Raw genomic sequence first — 22,305 nt, forward strand, 5'->3', positions numbered from 1 at the left:
TTTCATGTCACCAGTGAGCTTCCATACAATCCAGAGAATGTAGGAATTCTGCTGCAGCAGATGAAAACTGCACCACATGTAACATCACTTTCCCACCCTTCATACATTGCCTCTCTAGCCATCGCTTCCACCATGAATTTGTCTAAAGTGACTCTTAAGCCAGAGATAAGTGAACATCCTTTTTTTATTATAGCTCCAAACATATAAAACACTGTATAAAGAAAAGACTTAGAAAACTAGAGCTTCAAGTAATTTTTTTAAAAAATGCTTGCATTTTAGTTGAAACCCTTACAGAATACAAAAGCACTAGTAGCAAACTCTTGCTCAGTGGGAGAGAGGACGGATCTCTCTGCAGATACAACCTTAAATAGAAAAACAAAACAAAACACGACATCACATTGATAAGACAAATCTCCATGCCCAGATCCAAAGGGTCCAAGACGAGTTGCCGAGTCCAAAAGTATGCTTTACAGTTTCATGTTGATGGGGCAGCAGCTATAATAAAAAATGGGCCCTTCCAAGAACCAACTGCGGCAAAGGCAGCGCTTTTTCTTCCCTAAGCAACGTTTGAGATAGTCATGTCTTACAAGGAGCTTGTCAGCATCTTGCTTTTAAATCATTAGCAGAAGGGTTAACCTGTACGACGGTGTTGCTCTGCGTTCTCGCCTGTTGTACCCTGTGTAGAATTAGTGTCTTCAGATGTCACCTGGGCGGATATTTTGGACACTGGCCTTAAAACCGAAGGCAGTAGGAGAGATCCTAACAAAACCCATGGACAACTAGAGAGGGTTAGTAACAAAAGGAGCTGGTTAAAAGGGGGAACGGGGTTGGATGACAAACCAGCTCTTGGAGAAATTAAAACGGCAGACACTCAAGATCACATGTGACTGGGCAAATGCCCCCCTCCGTATTAAGTCACATTATTCATATGGCTTCCATTCTTAAACATTTGGGACTAGGCTTGGCCCTGTTCAAAGCACAACTAAGGGGCACTGGGGGCGTGCATCCCCACCCTGACCTCCCAGCATTGAGCAGGAAGTCTAAAGGGGATTTCCACATGCACCTGACTGCTTAGAGGCTTATGTGAGTATGAACCCCACCTGCTCAAGACTCATGATTATGCAGAGGCTCCTAAGAGCACTAGGTCAAAGGCTCTTGCAAGCCCCTTCAAACCACCATTCAACACAGAGGTTTTTTTTTTTTTTGAGTGGGTGGTAGGAAACATTGGAGCTGGCGCAGACGGGAAGGCTAGGAGCAGGGCTAGCATGTGTGCTCTCCCTACATTCCCTGCTAGTGTTTACATTCCCAATTCAGGAATAATGCCTGCACAGGGGTTTGTGGAGTGTTATTCAGCCTTGCAATGGGTACAGGAAGACATCGGAACACTTGCCGCACATGCTCTGTTGCATCCCAACTATAATGTGCACTTCCTGTTCCCATGCCCATAAGGAGGGAGAGGATTCACTAATCTGGAACAATATGGCTCAAAATGGATGCAAGTTGCATCCAACATAGTGCTAAGTTAGAAGTTGCTTAGCGGTATGCTTGTCACACAAGGAGAACACAAGCACACTACCAAAGGTGGTTGGGCAACAGATTGCACAAGAATCGGCCATTGCACAAGTTTCCACTAGCCCAAGTGTTGCACATTCTTTAACCTCTGATCCACTGGTGTTAGGGCCCTTGTGCTAGTGGATAAGAGAATGCCAGATAGGATCCTCAGTTGCTAAGTATCACTCCACAAGGATTTTCTATGGTCTAAGGGGAATCTTTGCCTCTCCAGATATTGTTGCTCTCCTATCGGCTCCTATCATTCCGCACCATTCGCCATGCTGGCTGGGTTTCATGTGAACTGGGAGTTCAACAACATCTGGAGGGCCACAACTTCCCTCTTCTCTGGCGCAATCTGGCAAAATTAGCTGCCAAGGCGTCCCACTGCTTCCAGCTTTAACAAAGTTCTTACCCAGGCCGAGCTGAATTGTGATAATGTGGAAATTCCCTTTTAAAAAAAACCTTCCACCTTAAGAAACAAGACAATTTTCAAATTAGCCCACACGAATTGCAGAACGAATCCTCACTGGTCTCACTACTGCTTTCCTTTCCAGAAGCCTGCTACCACCACAGCTTGAACACTGCATGTTGCAGTTTGGAGGCAGGAAGGTGTCCTCACACATTCTTACTAAGGAATCTTCCACTTTCTGCAAGATACCTTCTTAAGTCATGAGCTCTTATCATGCATGAGAGAGCACCCAATTCAGGGTGGGTGGTGGTAGCTGCAGGTTAGCAAAATTTGTCTCTCCAGAGCTGGCCTTAAGGAGTGTCGAGTATTAAGTAAGCTCCCTACCTTTGATTTCCGTGTGCGCTGCAGCCACACCATTTAGCTGGCCCTCCCGAGGTGGACCTGGAAAGGGGGTTGGGAATCAAAGTTATTTGGAGGTGACACGTTAGCAGTGACCCACAGAAAATGTGTGAGAGCATCTTGCATCTATGCTAGCCTCCCAAACTTCACCAGCAGTCTTGAGTTGTAGCCGATGCTAGTCCTACTCTGAGTAGACCCGTTGGGAGTACATGTCTTGACTTACTTGGGTTCAGGCATTTCTATGGTTCTACCCCAAGTAGAACTTAGTGGGATACAACCCCTTTCCCCCCAGAATAGTTTCCCTTTGGATTGAGCCCATTTATAAAAGGTACTATGGGGGGCGGGAAGTGGTAAGTCGTTTGCTTAAAATATTGTGACAAGGAGACACCCACAGGAATCTTTGGAAAGGCTGCGTCCTGTCCCTTTTGGCAACTTCCAATTCTAAGCTGTCATTCATTATAGAAAGGGAGTGTGTTGGTGTGGGAAGCTTTCCATGCTTCTGGAATTTCATTGGGAATATATTTATTTTACAAAGAACAGGTGGTATTGGAGAAAGGAGGTGGTAGCTGACAATTGGCAGTTGGGGGTTGGTTAGTAATCTTGTTCTATCATGACTTTGAAGGTGAGAGGTTTGGAGACTCAATTTAGACTGCCTAGAGGAGTTTGCAAATAATACTTGTTGTCAGCCTGACAAGCAAAGATTTATTTTCAACTATTTGTGTAAGGCACATATTTTTCATAATCACAAATAGCTAACAAGTGTGTCGGTGCAGGAAGCATTCCATGCTTCTGACCTCTTGTATAAAGTTGTGCAAATGCACTTAATTTGCTTAATGTATACAGCTTGCATACATTGTGCTGGTTTTGCTACGATGAGGTGGAGCAAAGAGAAATACAGGACACAGAAGCCCCTCTTTTTCCACCCAACCTCTAAAAGTCTTACTTTGTTCACCTGTCTGGCTTCTTGCTTTTTGTTTTCAATGAAAGCAAAGGTGCTCAGGGGAGCTAAATTGTGGGTCCGGTACTACACATTCGTATTGCCCACACATAAGTTTCAGTGCTCTGAAGGCATGCGAGGCCGTAACCTGGCTGAAACTAAGCAGATCTGGATCTGGTGAGTGCCTAGACAACAGACCCAGGGGGAATCCCTTCTAGGCCACCTCAAGTTAAAGGGAAGCAACATGAGTTATGAATGTGATAAAGTCAAAATCCAATAAAAGACGCAATGTTAGAGGGCTACAGATAGGTTTGGGACTTCAATTCCCATCAGCCCCAGATGGAATGGTCAATGGTCAGGGCTAATGGGAGCTGGAGTTCAGCAACATCTGGATGTCTGCAGGCTCCCCTTCCCTGCACTAGGAAGACTGCCAGTCCTCTTACCTGCTCGACCCCGGTTGGAGATTTCGTTTGCCAGCCTCTCAAAATAATCAGGCAAATCTGCATATTCGTTCCCGTATGAGATCACTTTAATCCCTTTGTCCAGCATGTTTTCTCGGAGCTTCTTGAACTCATCCACGTCCCCACGGCGCACTAGCATAAAATGCTCCAGATCAGATTTGTGCTTCACAGCTTCTAGGAAGAGGGCTTGGAAAGTTGTATCGTCCACAGTCCAGCCACAGCCCAGGAACAGGAACGACTTGGCTTCATACAGCTTTTGGATCTCTTGCTTTAGGAAAGAAAAGGGGAAAGGGAAAGTGTACAGAATCTTGACTTTCATTAGGACTGTGGAGTTTTAGAATTGGAAGGAACCCAAAGGTCAGCTTGGCTAGCTCCATGTAACAAAAGCAAGAATTATATGATGCAGGGATGAAGAACCAGTGGACCTCCAGGTGTCCTACCATCTCCCAACATCCCTGACCATTTGTCGTGTGGGCTGCAGCTAGTGGGAGTTGGATTCTAGCAACAGCTGGAGAGCCATAGGTTCCCCAATCCTTCAGGATCAACAAGAGCACTACAACGTCCTCATCCCTGATTTGAGTGGCTAGAAAGCCCAGCAAAGCCTTGCCCACTTTTGAGAGAAGCCACGGTGGACAGGAGAAGTCTAACTCTCCTTATATCTACACATAAACAAAAACAAAAAGCCGTCGAGTCACTAGTCAATCTGAACTTGATAATTCCTTTCTGGCCTCAAGTGCAATAAATTAGTAGTAGTAGCAATGATGATGATGATAATAATAATAATAATAATAATAATAATAATAATAATAATAATAATATTGTTTGTATGTCACCCACCTGACTGGGTTAGCCCTGTCACTCTGAGTGGCTGCTAACAAAATTAAAACACAGTAAGACATCACACATTAAAAACTTCCCTATAGAGGGATGCTTTCAGATGTCTCCAGTTTGTGCAGTTGCCTTCATGCATCAGACCATCTGCCATTCCAGTCACTTGCTACTGAGCTGTTAAATTTGTTGATAGTTAAAAGCACTAATTGGTATCAACTCTATATCCTGATCCAGCTCTCTGTATGCATAAACAAGAAGTTAATATGCGACTTAATTACGCAAGAAGATGCGTGTGTGTGTGCGCACATTTGAATTAAAAACCAATATAGTGCAGATAAGACTTGTACTCATAGTATGCACACCTGGCATAAGCAGGCGCTGCACATGTGTAAAGTCTGTTTATGCACAATCACTTTTTTTATATATTTAAGGGAACCTGTCTTGTTTGGCAGGTTCTTTAGAAGACATTCCTAGTTGTTTTGAAGCATTCAGGGCTTGATACTCATGTCAGCAATGAGGAAATGGTACCCTCCAGATGTTGTTGTATCATCCCCAACCAACAGCCTTGCTGACTGGGACTGATGGGAGTTGGGAGTCCAACAACATTTGGAGGGCCACAGAGTCCTTATCCCGGACTTATATACTGGCAGCACTTGTCCTTCAGCAAGAGACAACAAGGCCCAGAGACGGCTGCAAATCTCACCATGACTTCTGTGTTGCGTAGCACATTCTGGTAGCCGGCTGGGTGGAGCACTATCCCACTGGGGTTTGTGTACACACCGTGGATATGTAGGACACTGAGCTTCCTTTTCTCCTGCGCCCACTCCAGCACCTGTATGGGATTTCAAAAGAAGCGCTCAGCATCAACACTCCCAAAAAATACAAAAAAAAATTAGAACCCTTTGGCTAAAAACCTCCCAAAAAATTAGAACCCTCCCAAAAAATTAGAACCCTTTGGCTTCTACAACCTACTGGGCTTTGGTTGAGTGAGAAGTGAGTGGCCAGTAGGGCAGAGTGAAGAGAAGGAATGCCTTTATTTATTTTCAAGCCCACATTCCAGGAACTGAGCACCCTGCAAATATGTTTATAGACTTCCTGCCTCAGGGGTGGGCGGGAGGGCTCTCGTTATCTATAAACACAATAAATTTCACACACATGCAAGCTATCTCAGCCCAGGGAAGTATTTATCTGAACTTCTCGGCATCAGACCCCATGCTGCTGCACACAGATGGGTTCCTTTATGAAGGATGTTCTCAGGATTATGGTGGGACAACAGCTGCAGCCCACGCAGGGTAAAGAATGGGATCCTTTGACTGCTACAGCTTGAGTCAACATTGCTGCGCAACATTGACATTTGCCCCCCCCCCTAAAGACTTTCTTGAGGGAAGACCCTCCAGTTGCCTTTTATTTCTATAGCCCTTTCCTGTATACTAGGTTTCGAGCTAATGAAAACAGAGATCCAGATCCATCGCCAGTGCGGCACCTGTCCATCTCTTCCACTCTGAGGATTCTCTACAATGTTGTGTGCAGCAGGAGACTCTGCTGGGGAGAATTCTCCAATTCTCCAAACAGCAGATTTTCAGAGTGTGCTGGGAGCTGCAGGAGAGGGGAAATTGCATTGTGCAAACAGAAGTCTGCTATGCTAGTGGAACAGCACCTACTCTTCAAATCTTTGCTGTTCCGTTTCTTGCTCAAAATATTGTTTTCTGCATTTTGGAAGCACACAATAAGCAACTCTAGGTCCATTTGTTTAATAAGCATAATGTTATTATTATTATTATTATCTAATTTTATCTTCTTCTTCTTTGGCACAAATGCATCCCATTCTGGGTTTTTACCCACTAGTACATTCATGACTGTTGAAGGCAAAAAACTAAATTCAGAATTGCACACTGTAGGGCAATATTCTCCCCCAGCTCTCTTTACATTCCTTCCCTGAATTTTAGTACTTTCCCTCCCTAAAATAGGAGTTGCAGAGCCTTCTCTAAACCAAGTTTGGCACAGGGGAAGTTTTCCAAATGCACTTCAACAGGTACTATCATTACACTTCCACGATTTATTGTGTTTAACATTTCATTCTCATGTAGCTCATCTTCTGTTTAGTCTCCCTTGCCCCAGTCAGGAGTATTATCACACTGAAAAGTTACACAGGAAACAGAAATCAAGGACGTGCATGGAAAACTTTGCCTAGTAGGCAAAGGAACTCGCAAGAAATAACTCTCCTTTTGCTGTTTACATGGCTTTTTGGAGTAAACCAGGCACTCGGTCTATTCCAACAAAAGAGGAGCTGGTTATAGGAATTTCAACTTTTGGAAGCTGAAAACAGGGATGAACTTTGGAAAAAGGCCCAAGCTCAGTGGTAGAGCAGGCGGAAGATGTCTGGTTTAATCCTCATCCTCTCCAGGCAGGGTTGGAAATGTCCTCCATCTGAAACATTAGAGAGATGCTGCCACTCCACGTTGAAAATACTAAGCTAACCTGCCTCAGAATAAGGCAGCTTTCCCAGGTTGCTTCTAACTTTATAGGGTACTTTGTTAAGCTCCACTTTAAGTCAACACCATAAATACCCCTGGAATTTGCCAAAGTGCATTAATAGCCTTGGGAACTGGAAAAGGAAAAAGGAACTTCCCATGAGTATTAACACTTGCAGACAGGAGAAGATTACGAGAGAAAGCAGAGCTGCGGGGTGTAATCATTTGTGTGTGTGTGTGAAAGAGGCTGCTCGGTAAGGATGCATATAGGGGCTTTAGTATTGGATTAAAGTTACATTAATTGATTCTGCTTTGGATAAACTCAAAAAGGTACTCTTGACTCGTCTAGCAATATTAATTAATTAATTAATTGAATGATTGATTAATTGCCGACCACCCTCCATCATAAGATCTCAGGGCAGTTCACAGAGTAAAATCCAGGATAAACCAGCCCCCAATATTTTTTGAAAATATTAAAACTAATTGTCACAGTGGCCGGATGGGGCTACTTCAGAGTAACGACTCTACACCGCTCTGCATTTTATCTTTTTATTGGTGCTGCGTATTTACAGTGCTAAAGGTAGAGCTATTTACAGAGACACATCTTCTCAGCTTGAATCAGTACCTCCGAATGGCGTTTGGCGCGTCTTTCGCCAGCATAACAACTTGGGGAGACCCATCCTCTTTCCCCTACGCTTTTTGCGCAATTCCGGAGTTGGGGGGATGGGTCTGCCCCCCTTTCTTCCTCCTTCCTGTCCCACCTGGGACGATGGCTCCTCTACCCTGCTAGAGCCTTGGACACCACTTCCTGTTTCCCCACTTGAGCTGGAGCTTTCCCTGCTTTCAGCCGCGCTCTGGGCTGGGCTGGAACTCAGGAGGGGAGGGACTTCGCGATAGCCCCTGTCCCTCACACTAATGAAATAGGTTTTTTTAATAAAAAAAACCAACCCTCTTTTTTATAATAGAATGTGCCACTGTAGGAGGAAAACACCATTTAGAAGGGACCCTGCCTCCCTTCTCTTCTCTCCCCCTGCCTGACAGTGTTGGGGTTAGTCCTGTCTTCTTACTGAAAGTGACACAACACAGTGTGTTCTACCACCACAGCCAACAGCTAAAATGGCACTTAAGGCCTGAGCTGCGGGCACCATTGAGAAATGAATGGGCTCACACGCTAGACTGGCCACCATTCGGAGGCATGAGCTCCCGCCAATTACCTTTTTCTCATCGGTCAGGTCAAGCGATTCAAGCCTCTTTCCTTGGTCTGCCGCGTAAATTTCCAGCAAGTTGTCAAAGTTTGTGGTCAGCACGAGAGCGCCATTTTCCATCAAGTGGAGCACGGACTGAAGGAGCTGTTTCCCGGTGTCTTCCATTTTGGACTCCAGGTCATCAAAGACCTCGTATAGGCAGTCCTTGAAAAACGTGGAACGGACATTGCTTGTGCGCTGCCAAGAAGATTGGGGGGATCTAAGATCAGAATCGATTTATTTGTATTTATTTTATTAAGCGACCATTAAAAAAAAACAGCAGCAGGGGACTTGAGATGGGTGAGGCATAAACAGTTGTCTGAACTGTTTGCTGAGATTCAGCAGAGGCACAGCTGGAATTAAGCTACTATGCTGTGTCCACTTACCTGCGAGAAAACACCCATGGGCTTACCTCCGAGTAAACACAGAAAATCACATTACTGGAATTGCAATTCTTGCATTAGAGTCCTATTTCTGCCCAAACCATCACACCATAGAGGGTTGTCCAACAGCCCAAGAAAGTGCTTGGACACTGAACCTTCTCAAGAAGAGGAGGACAGTATAGATTCAGAACAGTGGTTTGCAGAAGGGCATAGTTCAGAGGCTACAGAGGGGAGAGGCTGGGAAATATTGGGAGAGTAGCAGCAGGAAAAAGAAGCACCAGGGGAGAGACAGCTGACAGACTCGGTGTCCTTGGAAAGCATTCCTGAATCACTCCCCTCTCCCAGGAAAAGGCGAGCATTGAGAGCAGCAGAACAGAAAGCTCAGAGGTAGAAAGCTCAGATTAGCCGACGCAGGGGTGATGTAGAATAGGAGAGATGGAGGGGGTGGGACTTTACTTGGAGCAATGCCATTATCTTAGGGAGGCTGCATTCCTTCGTCTCTCTCTGTGAATAGTGAACAAATTACATGGTAAGAACTCTTGTTTATCTGCTTTTTGGCTGCCACTGTGGGTGGGATTGAATTCCCTGAAACCGGACAGATGCCTAACTGCCTGCCTCAATTCCCTACAATAGACTGGAATGCCTCATGCTGCCTTGTTGGACCTAACTGGGAACCTGAACAGGAGACCACTGCAAGCCCCATCAAAGCAGCGGGATAGAAGGTCTTCAGACTGGAGGAAAGATGATGCATTCTGCCCAGTCCGATACGGGGTTTTTTTATAGGGAAGGGAAAGCATAGAACAAAAGGGAAAGGGTCATAGCTCAGACATAGAGCATCTGCACCAGAGTAGATAAAAATCAATGATTTTTTTAAAAATGGATTTTTTAAAATTTAAATCTGATGTTTAAAATAAGATGCTTTTGGAGGAAAAAATCTTTCTAAAGATAATTTTCTATTTAAGTTACATTATAGTCCAAAGGCTATTCATCAGGAAATAAGGATTTGTTTTTTTATAAAAAATGGAAAAAAGTTTAACCACATCAGTTAACAAACATGGATACATATGCTATAATGTTATTGTTCTAGTTAAATAAATTGTTTAAATTGTTATTAAGGAAATGATTATTTTCTCCTTCCAATAAAGCACAGCAGAAATGTTGTCCAAATATAAACAGTTAACTTATTAAACCTCACAATAATTTCATAATTATCTGTCTATGTATTTCTAATAGTATAACCAAATCAGTAATTTTTGATGTAACTGTAAATGCTACTCTGAAAATTTATTATTCCGAAAATGAAACCTTCATCCAGTTGTAAATATTAAGATTATACCAGCAAGAATAAGTCTGTCTGTTAAAAAAATGATTTAAATCAAGTCTTAATGACTAGTGATTTAAATCATTATTTAATTCGATTTGATTTAAATCAAATCCACCCTGATCTGCACACAGAAACTCCCTGGTTCAATCCCTTGCATCTCCAGGCAGGGATGGGAAAATCTGCTGGAGAGGTGCTACCTGTCAGAGTGGACAACACTGACCTAGATGGAACAGTGATCTGACTCAGCATAACACAGGTTCCCATGTTCGTAAAGCATGGGTGGGCAAACTAAGGCCCGTGGGCCGGATCAGGCCCAATTGCCTTCTGGCCCGTGGATGGTCCGGGGATCGCCGCGTGGATCGCCGCGTGGATCGCCAGTGCACACGTTCTTTCCCTCTCCCTCCCTCGGCAACGGCGGCGGAGCCCTTTCCCTCCTTCCTCCTGGCTTCTTCCCACCCTGCCTAGAGGAGGAAGGGGGCTGGGCTTAGTTGGTGCCAGCAGCAGCAGTGCTCAAGTGGCTCCCATTTTAAGCAGCCCCTCTCCAGACACCTTCCACGTGCTGCTCATCATCCCTCCGCCACTGCCACCAGCCCCTGCGGCTCGCAAGACACAGGTAAGCAGCCACAGGGGCTCGTGGTGCTCTTGCATAATTCCCCCCCCCAAATAGTCTGGCCCCCCAACAAGGTCTGAGGGACAGTGGACTGGCCCCCTGCTGAAAAAGTTTGCTGACCCCTGTCCTAAAGCTTAGAAGAGCATGTGCTATCAGACTCGGTGCCGTGAACAGAGGCAGGCCCTTCCACCACCGCACAAAACAGTACAATCTATTAACACTTTTTTGCCTGAAGCTTGCAAACCCTTCGCTCTGTGGCTCATCGACTCACTGGCGACAGCTTCTGGATAAGGTCGTGGGCAACGTGGATGAGGTTCTTATCGTCGCGGAGGCATTTCTGAAACTTCTTCCGCTCCTCGTCTTCCAGGAGGTCAAAGTCTATAGCAGCATCCAGCAGGGCCTGGATCAAGCCCTTCCAAGACTTCAGGGCTGGCACTTGGGGAGCGACTGCGGCACTTATGCCCGTCCCAATCACCAGAACGAGCTCCTGGGGCTTCTTGGTTTTTAGGCTCGGCAACAGTTTCCTGCAACCAAAAAGAGAGGGAAAGATGTCTATGACCTGCCATCAGCATGCAGAAATTTATAGGGAACAAGGCTCGACATGTGCCGATACGGCCAAGGCCCTTAGGCTAGCTAGTGGGGTGCCTTCCTGATGGTGTTGGGCTCCAGATGCTCCCATCATCTCAAAACAGATTAGCCATTGGTCAGGGATGATGGGAGATGCATTCCAGCAACATTCGGAGGGCACTACATTGGCTACCACTCCCATATACGGTAGCTAAGCTTGCAGAGGACCACTGGCCGAGTAAGGATTCACGCCAGGCAACTGTGAAGGCAAGCTTTTCAAAATGTCAAATATTCGCTTAGTTCTTTCAGCTTAACAGCAGGCTGTACAAATGGCTAACAAAGCAACATGGGGGCACCAAAGAACCACCCTGGGATCTCTTGAGAGAGCGAGTGTGGTCTAGTATAGAAAAAATTGCTAGAATTTTGTTCCGTGTCAGATTCCTTCCCCTTGTCTGTGGGAAAATTTGGGTCCATCTGAAGAGGCAAGTATATTAGCACAGTTACTAGCTAACCTTGTAGAACCACCCAAGCCTGCGTTATGGAAGTTATCTTGATCTTCTTTTATACTTTTGACTGTGATTCTCTGTCTTTCTTTGTGTCATTATTAATAACAGCACTTTCCAGTATCTAGGCATGCTCATAGGAACCAAATCAGGCCACTGGTCCATCTTAGCTCAGTACTGTTGATATTGACAGGCAGCAGCTCTTCGGGAATCCAGGCTCTGCTTACCTAGGTTTCTTGGCAGGTGGCACCCCATCCTCCAGCAACGTTTCTTTATCCAGATTCAGGCTCACATTAGAAGCCATCCAGTTTCTGGAAAGAAAAGGAAAAATGAAAGGCGATGGAAGGGCAAAGTTACAAAGAGAAACCTGGGATGTTTGCACGTTGAGCAAGAATAAATTTGCCAAAGTTTACCCAGACAACTTCGTCGAGGAGGAACAAACACACTGAGCCCATTATCTCTCATCACATCACCTGTTGCAGTGTGTCTCTCCTCTGTTGCTAAATACACCATGCAATGCATAATGCAAAAGGTTATCTTCAGGAAATGTGGGGCCAGTTTCAAATTATAGTATGAATACCACGGCAATTTTATTTTCAGTCCTTTTCCTAATGATACTTAGCATAACATTCGCCTTTTTCATAACTGCCACATACACTGGTTCAACATCTCCATCCACTACATCTCCAAAATCTCATTCCTCGTCAATCACTGATAGTTCAGACCCCAGAATGATAAATGTCAAGTTAGGATTTTCTGCCCCAGCATGCATCACTTTATACATTATCCATTTTACTGCTCATTCTGCCAGTTTGGAGATATCCTTTTGGAGTTACTCACAATCAGTTTGGTGTCATCAGCAAATCTGGCTCACTGCTCACTCCCAACTCTAGTAGATCATTTATAAAGATGCTTAAAAAATGCACAGCTCCCTATACAAATCCTTGGGGTACTCCATTTTCTACATCCCTCCATGGTAAGAACTCTCCATTTATTCTGATTATATATTTCATATTATTTAACCAGTCACCAATACATTAAATGATTTGTCCCCTTATCCTATGATTACCAGTAACTTTTCTGCAAACCTAAAATCCTTTGCCCAAAACTTTTTGAAAGTCTAAACATACCATGTTTTCTGGATCCCTTCTATAGAATGAGGTGAAAGTAGCACAGTCTGCTCTACTTCAGACTGCAGGTGGGAGACGCCATATTTTAATGCTCAACATAAATACCATGAGCAAAAGTCACTCAAATAACTCAGATGGAGCCCAATGCCTTGGTAACACTTTCCTGGGCAAACTGGACAAAAACAGTGCAATTTGAGGAAAAGGGAACACACAGGTTTTTTCTCTCTTGCTTCAGGCATACATACAACCAAACACGCAGAGACATACAACCAAACACACAGAGGAAAAACTTCCTCAGAACTATCAGAGCACATGCTAACTCAGTGAAGATCATGCCACGCTGCTTGGTTGCCAAGCAACACCTGCAGCTTGGTTTGCTGACTTCAACACTAACAGAATTAACCACTAAGTTGCACACTGAATGATATCTGCTGTTGCATTTCTACCAATTTCTCTTAACAATGGAATCCCTACCTGCAGTCTGAAATGTTTCAATCTGTTCTACTCCTTCAGGATTCTTTCTACCCCCCCCCCCAATTCTGTAGCATGTGTAAAAGATGCCTATGACAAGTTGAACACATTATATCAAAATTCCTTCTTCTGCACATCCACCCAAAGAGTCCTTGTCCTCCTTTCTACCTGGCCAACCCAGCAAAAAGCTATTATTAGCAAAGGATTACTGCTCTTAAGAAGCTCTTAATTCTTGAGTCAAGAAACTTAACTCTGCTAGTTGTTTGCCAGGGCAGAAAAGGCTGCTCTGCAGAAGCAGAGAATGGGGAGATTGCGTGAGAACGAAGGATCAGCCCTTTGACCAAGTTACCAAGGGCTGAAATTACATTGAGACCCAATGCACTTCTTCACAAGGAAACCAACAACACAGAAATGATTAAACTTCCCACTGAGAAGATGTTGCCTATCGCTTCTCACTAACCAAAATTATCTTGAAGACTGAGCTATCCAAGCTCATTTGCTTGCTTCTGTTCCAAGGCCTTAGAAAATGTCTTCCCTCATATAACCAGCTGTCCACCAAGGATCCCCAACTGCGCGATAGATTTAAAGCATGATACCACTTCAAACATGGCTTATCCCAAAGAGCAGTACTTTGTTAAGAGTTGTTCAGAGATCCCTAGACCCCTCATAGAGACACAACCCAGGGAACTCAGAACTGTAGCAGGCTTCTCCTAACAACCCTCAGCACCCTTATAACAAACTACAGTTCCCAGGATACTTTGGGGGGAAGCCATGACTGTTTGAAGTAGTATAATACTGGTTTAAACCCTTTGTGCAGATGGGACCTAGATTGGGGGTGGAATGGTGAGGACATTAACATAGGAAGCTAGTTTATATTAAACCAGACCACTGGTCCATCCAGCTCAATACTAGTGTCTACAACAGGGGTCAGTGAACTTTTTCATCAAGGGGCCGGTCCACTGTCCCTCAGACCTTGTGGGGGGGGGGCAGACCATATTTTGAAAAGGGGGGGGGATGAACAAATTCCTATGCCCCACAAATAACCCAGAGATGCATTTTAAATAACAGCACACATTCTACTCATGTAAAAAAAAAACAGGCAGGCCCCACAAATAACCCAGAGGTGCATTTTAAATAAAAGGACACATTCTACTCATGTAAAAACATGCTGATTCCTGGACCATCTGCAGGCCAGATTTAGAAGGCGATTGGGCCGGATCCAGCCCCCAGGCCTTAGTTTGCCTACCCATGGCCCTCCAGATGTTTTGGACTACAATTCCCATCATCCCTGACCACTGATCCTCTTAGCTAGGGATCATGGGAGTTGCAGGCCAAAACATCTGGAGGGCCGCAGTTTGGGGGTGCCTGGTCTGCAATGACTAGCAATGGGTTTCCATGGTTCTAGGCCAGGCACCCCCAAACTGCGGCCCTCCAGATGTTTTGGCCTACAACTCCCATGATCCCTAGATAACAGGACCAGTGGTCAGGGAAGATGGGAATTGTAGTCCAAAACATCTGGAGGGCCGAAGTTTGGGGATGCCTGTTCTAGGCCTACCTAGAGAGGCCAGGAATTGAACTTGGGACTGTCAGAATGCAAAAAAGGTGCTCTACAGCCATTCCCCCAAAGCTATAGCTGAGTAGTAGGGGTCAGAGGCAGCTTGGCCACATCCTCTGAACATTTTGTGCCTGTTATGTGTTCCTTTGAGCACACGACTGCAGAATTTCAGGATGTCTTCTGCAACATTTTATTACTTATTATTTATTACTTATTATTACTTATTATTTCAAGTCATTCCCAGGTCACTGGTGTTTTCAGAGTATCCCGCAACTCATTTACCTGTGGGAATCTGAAGTACATGATATGTTTCCCTGCACGAGGGGGAATCAAGTAAGTGAATCAAAGAGCCCTTGATTTTTTTCAGGAAGCAGAGAATCTTTCCCTCTCCTTCAGGTCACTTCAGCTTCTGGCTTACCCCTTGATACTAACTCACAGTTTAGGTTCCAGAAAGTTACAGTAATGGCTAACAGCCAGCACAGGGTGCGGTAGATAAGAGTGCTAGAGTTTGTCCCGGGAGCCCTGGACAGCCTAAAAAAAAGTCACTTTCTCGCAACCTCACTGAGTTGTGAGGATAAAATGGGATAGATCCATTTTGCCACTCTGTGCTATCTGGAGAGTGGATAGAATAAAAAAGTGATTTATTTTATTTATTTATTTATTTTAAAAAGGATAGCTATCCCACAAAAACAGCTCGTAATAAAATTCTAATTATACCATGATTCTTATAAATGCTAATAAGAATGTAAAAATCTGGTGCATTTGTTCACAGCCGTATGAGGTTATAGTTATCTACCGTAAGAGAGGTTCTTTGCTCCATCACAAGCAGATCTATACAAAACATTTTTAAAAAACATGGAAGCAACTTGCAAAAATGAAAAAGTGAAGCCACTTCCCCCTGTATTTTAGCTTTTAACAAGTCAAATAAAGCATTAAGCAAACTTGTTAAAGTAGATCATACTCAGGAAAATCAATGCTTCCGGAAGGAACAACTTGTTATTTTTTAGCTGCATGAGTAATGTTGCCAGGAGCTAAATAGATTTGTAAGAATCTGTAACTGGCCTCGAAACAGATACAAATGAGGAAACAGTATTTAATGTTCAGAGAATACAGGAAAAACAAAAAACCCCAAGCATAACCTTTGCAATACAAGTAATTAAAAGAGAACCGTGCCTGCTATATGCAAATAACTTTTAACCAGAAAGCAAATGAAAATACTGATGTAGTACACTTCCTGGTTAGAAATGTGGAAATCTGTCAATTTCAGTTTCTCTCAGTTTTCCTAATTTTTCCAAACTTCTTCTTCTTCTTTTTAAATGATATTTATTCATTTTAAAAAAATACAGCATACAAAAAAATACAAGAAATAAATTTAAAAACAACAGCAAAAAAGAATACAAAAAGGAATAGGAAAAAGAAGAAGAAAAACGTATCAATAACAACAATCTTTCTTTTTACTTAACATTGTGGACTTCCTCGACTTCCCCCTCCCTGGGTCCATTTTTAGTTCCATCTTAGCAATTTTCATATTATATCTTAAATCATTTTCAACATCACCTTTAATCATCAAATATTCCTCACCCAGAAATTAATTTCCCAACTAACCATCTTCTATTTCATCCCTTAGCCTAAAATTAATTCCCGAAAATATCCATAAAATCAAACATTACTTCTTATATCCTAATAACATTTAAGCACTTACATCTAATTCAGCCCCCCCCCTCCCCTGGTCCCGGTATCTCCCAGACGGCTCAGCCTGTTCCATTTATCAATCCGGTTTCAGACGTTCTTAAGCATCTCTTATTACTTCCCATCCCACTCCCACTCTATTGCCTGTCAGTCACAGTTACTTCTCCCTCCCCTGCTATCTCCCCCAGTTCATTAACAACTGCACGATGCCAACCACTTAAGTTACCATGATTCAACCTTCCCTGCTGTCTCCCAAGTTCCCTAACTATTGCACGGTGCCTTTCTCCTAAATTTCCACTTTTCATTCCTTTCACCACTTTTATTCCCCTTAAATTCTGACCCCTCTTCTATAGGCTGGGTGGCTCAACTTGCTTGAGGGAAGCAGAGGCTAGTTCAGGGGTCAGCAAACTTTTTCAGCAGGGGGCCGGTCCACTGTCCCTCAGACCTTGTGGGGGGCCGGACTATATTTAGAAAAAAAATTGAATGAATTCCTATGCTCTACAAATAACCCAGAGATGCATTTTAAATAAAAGAACACATTCTATTCATGTAAAAACACCAGGCAGGCCCCACAAATAACCCAGAGATGCATTTTAAATAAAAGAACAAATTCTACTCATGTAAAAACATGCTGATTTCCAGACCGTCCGCGGGCCAGATTTAGAAGGCGATTGGGCTGCATCCGGTCCCCAGGCCTTAGTTTGGGAATCCCTGGGCTAGTTCATCAAGGTTCATCATTTTTAACACTTGCAATGAAAACAATCACCCAGCTGAAGAGGCAAGGTGGTTTTAAACAAAAACCAATTTGCCTTTTCTGCAGCAGCAACAACTTTCAAAGCATCTGCAGCTGAGCAAATACTCATCTGTATATACGGCATATCCTTTGGCATATCTACACTTTGTTCACTAAAGTTTTTACAGCGCATCTGCACAATGCTGTGAACAAAACATCTCCCTCCGTTTCCCCCTTTTCAGCTTCCTTCCCCTCTCCCCAAGGCTGTGAAAATCCAACTTTTTAAAACCCAGTGGAATAGCTGCACAATTTCCTTAGGTGTCCTATTTCACTGCCATTCTGGCCAATAATGGCTTGCATATATTGCTCTAGCCCAGGGATAGGGAGTCTGTGGCCCTCCCTATTTTGTTGGATTTCCATCATGTCTGCCTGTTAGTCATGCAGGATGAGGCCCAAAGAACCCTAAAACACCTGGAAGGCCACAGATCCCCTACCTCTGCTTTATAGCCTTGTGCTGCCTTGTACTGGAAAACAGAATGACATTTGACATATCCATACAGGATTTCTCTACAGTCACTGGGGAGCAGGACACCTAAAATACATTAAGGGTACCTCCTACATTACATTGCCCTAATGGCGTTTTTGAAAAGGGTACAGAGACGGAAGCTGGCGAAGAACAGGCGCCTTAGGGTGAGGAACTCAGCCATGAGCCACACAGTGCTTTAAAATCTTGACACGCCTGCAATCAGTGATGGGGGTTTTCAGGAAAAAAATTGAATTGGAAAACTCTGTGCAGATTAAGAGTAATTTGCATTGGCAACCACTCTCATGCCCTAGAGCATGATCTAATCAAGAATACTTTACTTGCGGTTAGCAAGCAATGCTAAAAACTTTGAAACTGCCAATCTTGCCTAATAATGTGTGTTGCAATTTGCAACCATTCATTGCCACCGATGAACTTATAAAACAAGAGATTTTCTGCCCTGCATCACTGCCTGGAATAATTATCACTTGTCAGAAAGCTCTTGGAATCGTGGAAGAGAAGGGGGATGAGAAATGGGGGCAACGGGATACTTGTGGTGGGATACAGGTAACTATGTCCTTGTGCAGTTACAACAGACACCTGGTAATTTTTCATGCAGGTCCTGTGTGCTACTCCAGATGTTGTTGGACTAAAAAACCCCATCATTCCTGTTCATTCCTCCTGGGACTGATGGGAGCTGGAGTTCCGCATCTCTGATTTAGTTTTGCATTTTCCAGAGCCCACCTGCTAACAGGCAAATGGAAGAGCCCAAGATGAATGAAGACCTTTGCCAGATGAAGTTTCAGTGCAGAGATGTACATCTTGGGACACAATTCTCTGGTCCCTTGCCTGCATGTGTTTTTTTTCAAAAACACATTGGGAAATATCTGAGATGGGCCTCCAGAAGAAATGTTTTCCAAAGCTAAAAGCTCCAGCTTCTTTTCCTTATTCTTAAAAAAGATAAAAACTAAGAACACCGTGTATTCTGCACATGACCTTTTACCTTTTTAGGAGGAGAAGTCGTCCTCACAGGGAGATGAAGCCGGTGTTATGCTAGATAAAAGAAATAGATAAATCTGATGTCAGCAATCTGAAAACTCTACTCAAATTTATACGTATAATTTAAAGGGGGGGGGGGAGACGAGGCAACTCAGGAGCCTATCTTGTTTCTTTTGTGAAACATTCATCCAGAATTAAACATTACAATTCATTAGACAATGCGACTCCTGCCTTAAAAGCAGAGGACCCTGCAAAACACAGGATCTACTCTATAAAGACAATGCTCAGCTAGATAGTCCAATGGTCTGACTCACAATGGCAGCTTCCAACGTTACTTCTATTCCCTGACTATGATCATTATTTTTCTCAGATTGAAAGGCTACAAACACGTGTGCTGTGCAGGTCTCAGTGAATTTAGATACTTAATATCAGTATTAATAATATTTATAATAAATTCATTTATTCAGGCATTGATCTGGAAAAAAATGAGTTAATAGGTTTTAATTTTACTCATCATGTAGATCAGGCATGGCCAAACTTGGCCCTTCAGATGTTTTGGAACTACAATTTCCATAATCCCTGACCACTGGTCCTGTTAGCTAGGGATGATGGTAGTTGTAGTCCCAAAACATATGGATGGTTAAGTCTGGCAATGCCTGGTGTAGATGGTCTTGTAGTTTAATGAGTGGTTGGAAATGCCCACTACTAGAAAGGCTGAAATTGTAATCTGATGGACACTTGTCAAGTCGGGAAGGGGCAGGGTGACCTGTGGCCCTCCAGATATTGGTTGAGCTCCAGTTCTGATCAGCCCCAGCCAATAGCCAGGAATGGCTGGGGATGGGAAACAGACAACATCTGGATGACCATAGGTTCCCCGCCTCTGGTTTATGAACAAGTTGAACTTTGAACTGCCAACTTCTAGCTCATAGCTCATGCTCTGAATCAACATGCTCTTCTGGTTCTCTTTCCCTTTTTTTTTTGGAAGGAGGACAACAACCAGAGATTACTTACTGCTGCAGAGGATGGAAAGAGAATAAATTTCTTAGTTTCAGGATTAACCAGAACAATAACCAGCCCAATGTTGATGGAGACTTTCTTATTACAAAGTTTTTCCACTTCCTGCACTGGAGAGAAAGAAAATACAATTTCAGCTCAGAAAGCCTTCTCTTCAAAAGAGGCTTTTAAACCCTCCGCACAACAGACAAATACACACCACAGAAGAATGAATGAAAATATATTTTCCATAATGAAGTCATTTTTCTGCACAATGATGGGAAGCATAAATTCTAATGAGGTCCTTCCCCCGCAATTCCACTATGTTTCTTCCATGGCTCCTATTAATTCTTGTGCCAAAACACATTGTTCATTTTTATAAAGCACCTTGGCAGATGCATAAAGTGTGGATATGATCACATAGAGGAGGCGGTGTGTCACCCTGGCTTGCAGATCAACTCATAAAAGTTATGAGCACACTTGCTCATTCAAATCCAAATTCAGGATTTGTATTGCACTAATGCCTGCCTGGTTACCCGGAGGTACCCTTTGCTCGCCACAAACAGCCAGGCAAGAGGCTATTTATGAGCAAGCAACCATCACTTCTCCAACAGCATTTTAAAAGAAATAATTGTGGCTGTCTGTGCAGGACTGAGCACATGCTCGCCTACAGGAGCAAACATGTGCGTGCAATGGTTCTTGCCTACTCAAAGAGAGCAAATACGGAGCAAGACTAAGGGGAGAGAAGGAAGCTTGAATTTTAGGGTCAATCATCTGCCTCATTCTGAATCTTGCAAAAGAAGTCATCAGGAAGGAAGATTCAACTAAAAACATTTGAAAACTTTCCTTCAGGGCTTTCAATAAAAAAGCTGGACTAACCTTTGTGTTTGGGGTTGCTTTAGATCCCTGATTAGCAAAGTGTTTTACCAGATGCTCCCTGAGAAGATTGTAGGTGGCGGGCCAACCCCTGTCCCTTATTCCCCAAAGTTTAGTACCACAAAGTGTAAAACACATGTCTCTGCGTGGGCTTCTGGTTGCCAATTCCTACTTTAGCTATAGGAATCCTGCCTTAATGCAGGGGGTGGATTTGATGGCCTGTTTGGCAAATTTGCTTTGAAGGTGAAGTTTGGACCTGCAGTATTTACTATGAGGGCACAAATCTTACATTTGTAATTGTGTCCATTGTCCCAATTAAAAGTCACCTACTCTATTCTAGCCAGGAGCTGGAGGGCTCTTTTTCTTCACTCTGTCTGAAATTGCAGTAACTGTTGAATCAGGCAGTGTTTGTATAGAAAAACAGCTGACTAGGATCCTCAAAGGCAGCTTCATTTAAGCCATGAACATGATATGGAAAAGAGGGCCCCTGAGCATAAACAGAGAGCTCCCTACACACCAGTGTGCAATGACAAAACTCAATGGTGGGCCTCCCTCCCTCTTTCCCCTTTATTACTATCATAATGAAATATGGTAGAATGCTGATACCATGTCGATTAAGGATTGGCAGTGTAAGCTTTGAAATATAGCTGTAAAGAAAAGACCGAAGCGATCACCGTTTATACCAAGGGTTGAAAGCAATCCACTGAACCCATTTCAAAACAAGAAGCATTTATCCGGAGACACTCCAGACAGACCTAGGCTTTGAAAAATGCAGTTACACACGTGAGGAAATGCTTCACCGTCATGTAATGCAACATATATACAACATCAATTTTTAAAAAAGCAGCACAGAAATATCCTACCAAAAAAAGGAAAAAAGCTGCAAGAATTCAAATCGAAATCTGTTTAAGATACATCCCTAAACCCACTTAAGTGGAAGTTAAAGCTCATGGGAGGGGGTGGGATTAACAATGAATTACACTTCCTCCAGAGTAAGGCTGGAAAACGGTGGGAGCAGATGACGGCTAATGCACAACATTATCATATTATAGGGAATGAGGGGGCGGGAATCAAGATAATGGGAAAATTTATCCCCTGGAGGGGAGTACAGTATAGGAATCAGGGCTACCGCAATTTCAGCTGCAAGGAGGAGGCCGGCTGCCCAATGCAACCAGAGAAGCCTCTGGCCAAGCCTTCTCCTTGGATCTGCAAGAAGCCGCACCGGCGGCAGCAAGCGGAGGCTGTTCCCTCTCCGTCTTCCCACCGACCCGCAGCTGCTGTTCCCCACCGAAACCGGCTGAGCCCCTCTGGGTGCCCCTGGCTTCCCTCTCGCCCCGCACCCCTTCAGGGCTTCAGCTGCGGCTGCGAATGCCTCCGGACGCCTGGGAAAGGGAGGCGGCGGAGGAAGAGGACGACGACTCACCTGCCAGGACAGCGCGACCGCCAACAGCAGCAGCAAAACAGCGGGCAGGAAGCAACCGCATCTCTCTCCCTCTCGCGCCCGCTGTCTCCGCCTAGGCATCGAGAGGACGGGGCTAGAGTGTCCTCCCGCCCTCCCACGCCGCCGGCGCACTTTCTTGTGCACTTCCTCTTCTCCTTTTTCCGTTAGCCGAAAGCCGAAGTTCAAGTCTCCCTACTGCAGTAAA

General features: G+C 44.1%; 1 protein-coding gene across 2 annotated transcripts; it reads right to left on the minus strand.

The window, feature by feature from the left end:
* Positions 1-166: 166 nt before the first annotated feature.
* On the minus strand, positions 167-22,226 carry FAM118B (family with sequence similarity 118 member B). Of its 2 annotated transcripts, none has more exons than XM_035138984.2 (10): positions 22,083-22,226; positions 19,802-19,909; positions 18,795-18,844; positions 11,918-12,001; positions 10,892-11,144; positions 8,274-8,501; positions 5,292-5,420; positions 3,740-4,025; positions 2,345-2,401; positions 167-779 (listed from the first exon to the last, which is right to left on the minus strand). In XM_035138984.2, exons 4-10 carry the CDS (start codon positions 11,992-11,994, stop codon positions 760-762), a joined length of 1,050 nt encoding a protein of 349 aa, XP_034994875.1. In that variant the 5' UTR covers positions 11,995-12,001; positions 18,795-18,844; positions 19,802-19,909; positions 22,083-22,226; the 3' UTR covers positions 167-759. The 2 variants fall into 2 exon arrangements, with proteins under 2 accessions (XP_034994875.1, XP_034994874.1); XM_035138983.2 differs by having other exon boundaries at positions 19,802-19,914.
* Positions 22,227-22,305: the final 79 nt, after the last annotated feature.

The sequence above is a fragment of the Zootoca vivipara genome, chromosome 15 (genome assembly GCF_963506605.1).
Source record: "Zootoca vivipara chromosome 15, rZooViv1.1, whole genome shotgun sequence".
Taxonomy (NCBI): domain Eukaryota; kingdom Metazoa; phylum Chordata; class Lepidosauria; order Squamata; family Lacertidae; genus Zootoca; species Zootoca vivipara.

Coding starts and splice junctions, on each gene's coding strand:
- FAM118B (XM_035138984.2), bottom strand. CDS start 11,994: ATGGCTTCTAATGTGAGCCTGAATCTGGATAAAGAAACGTTGCTGGAG. Junction 2,402..3,739: donor CTCCAACCGGGGTCGAGCAG/GTAAGAGGACTG, acceptor CCCCCTTTCCAG/GTCCACCTCGGGAGGGCCAG. Junction 780..2,344: donor AGCGCACACGGAAATCAAAG/GTAGGGAGCTTA, acceptor AACCCTCTCTAG/TTGTCCATGGGTTTTGTTAG.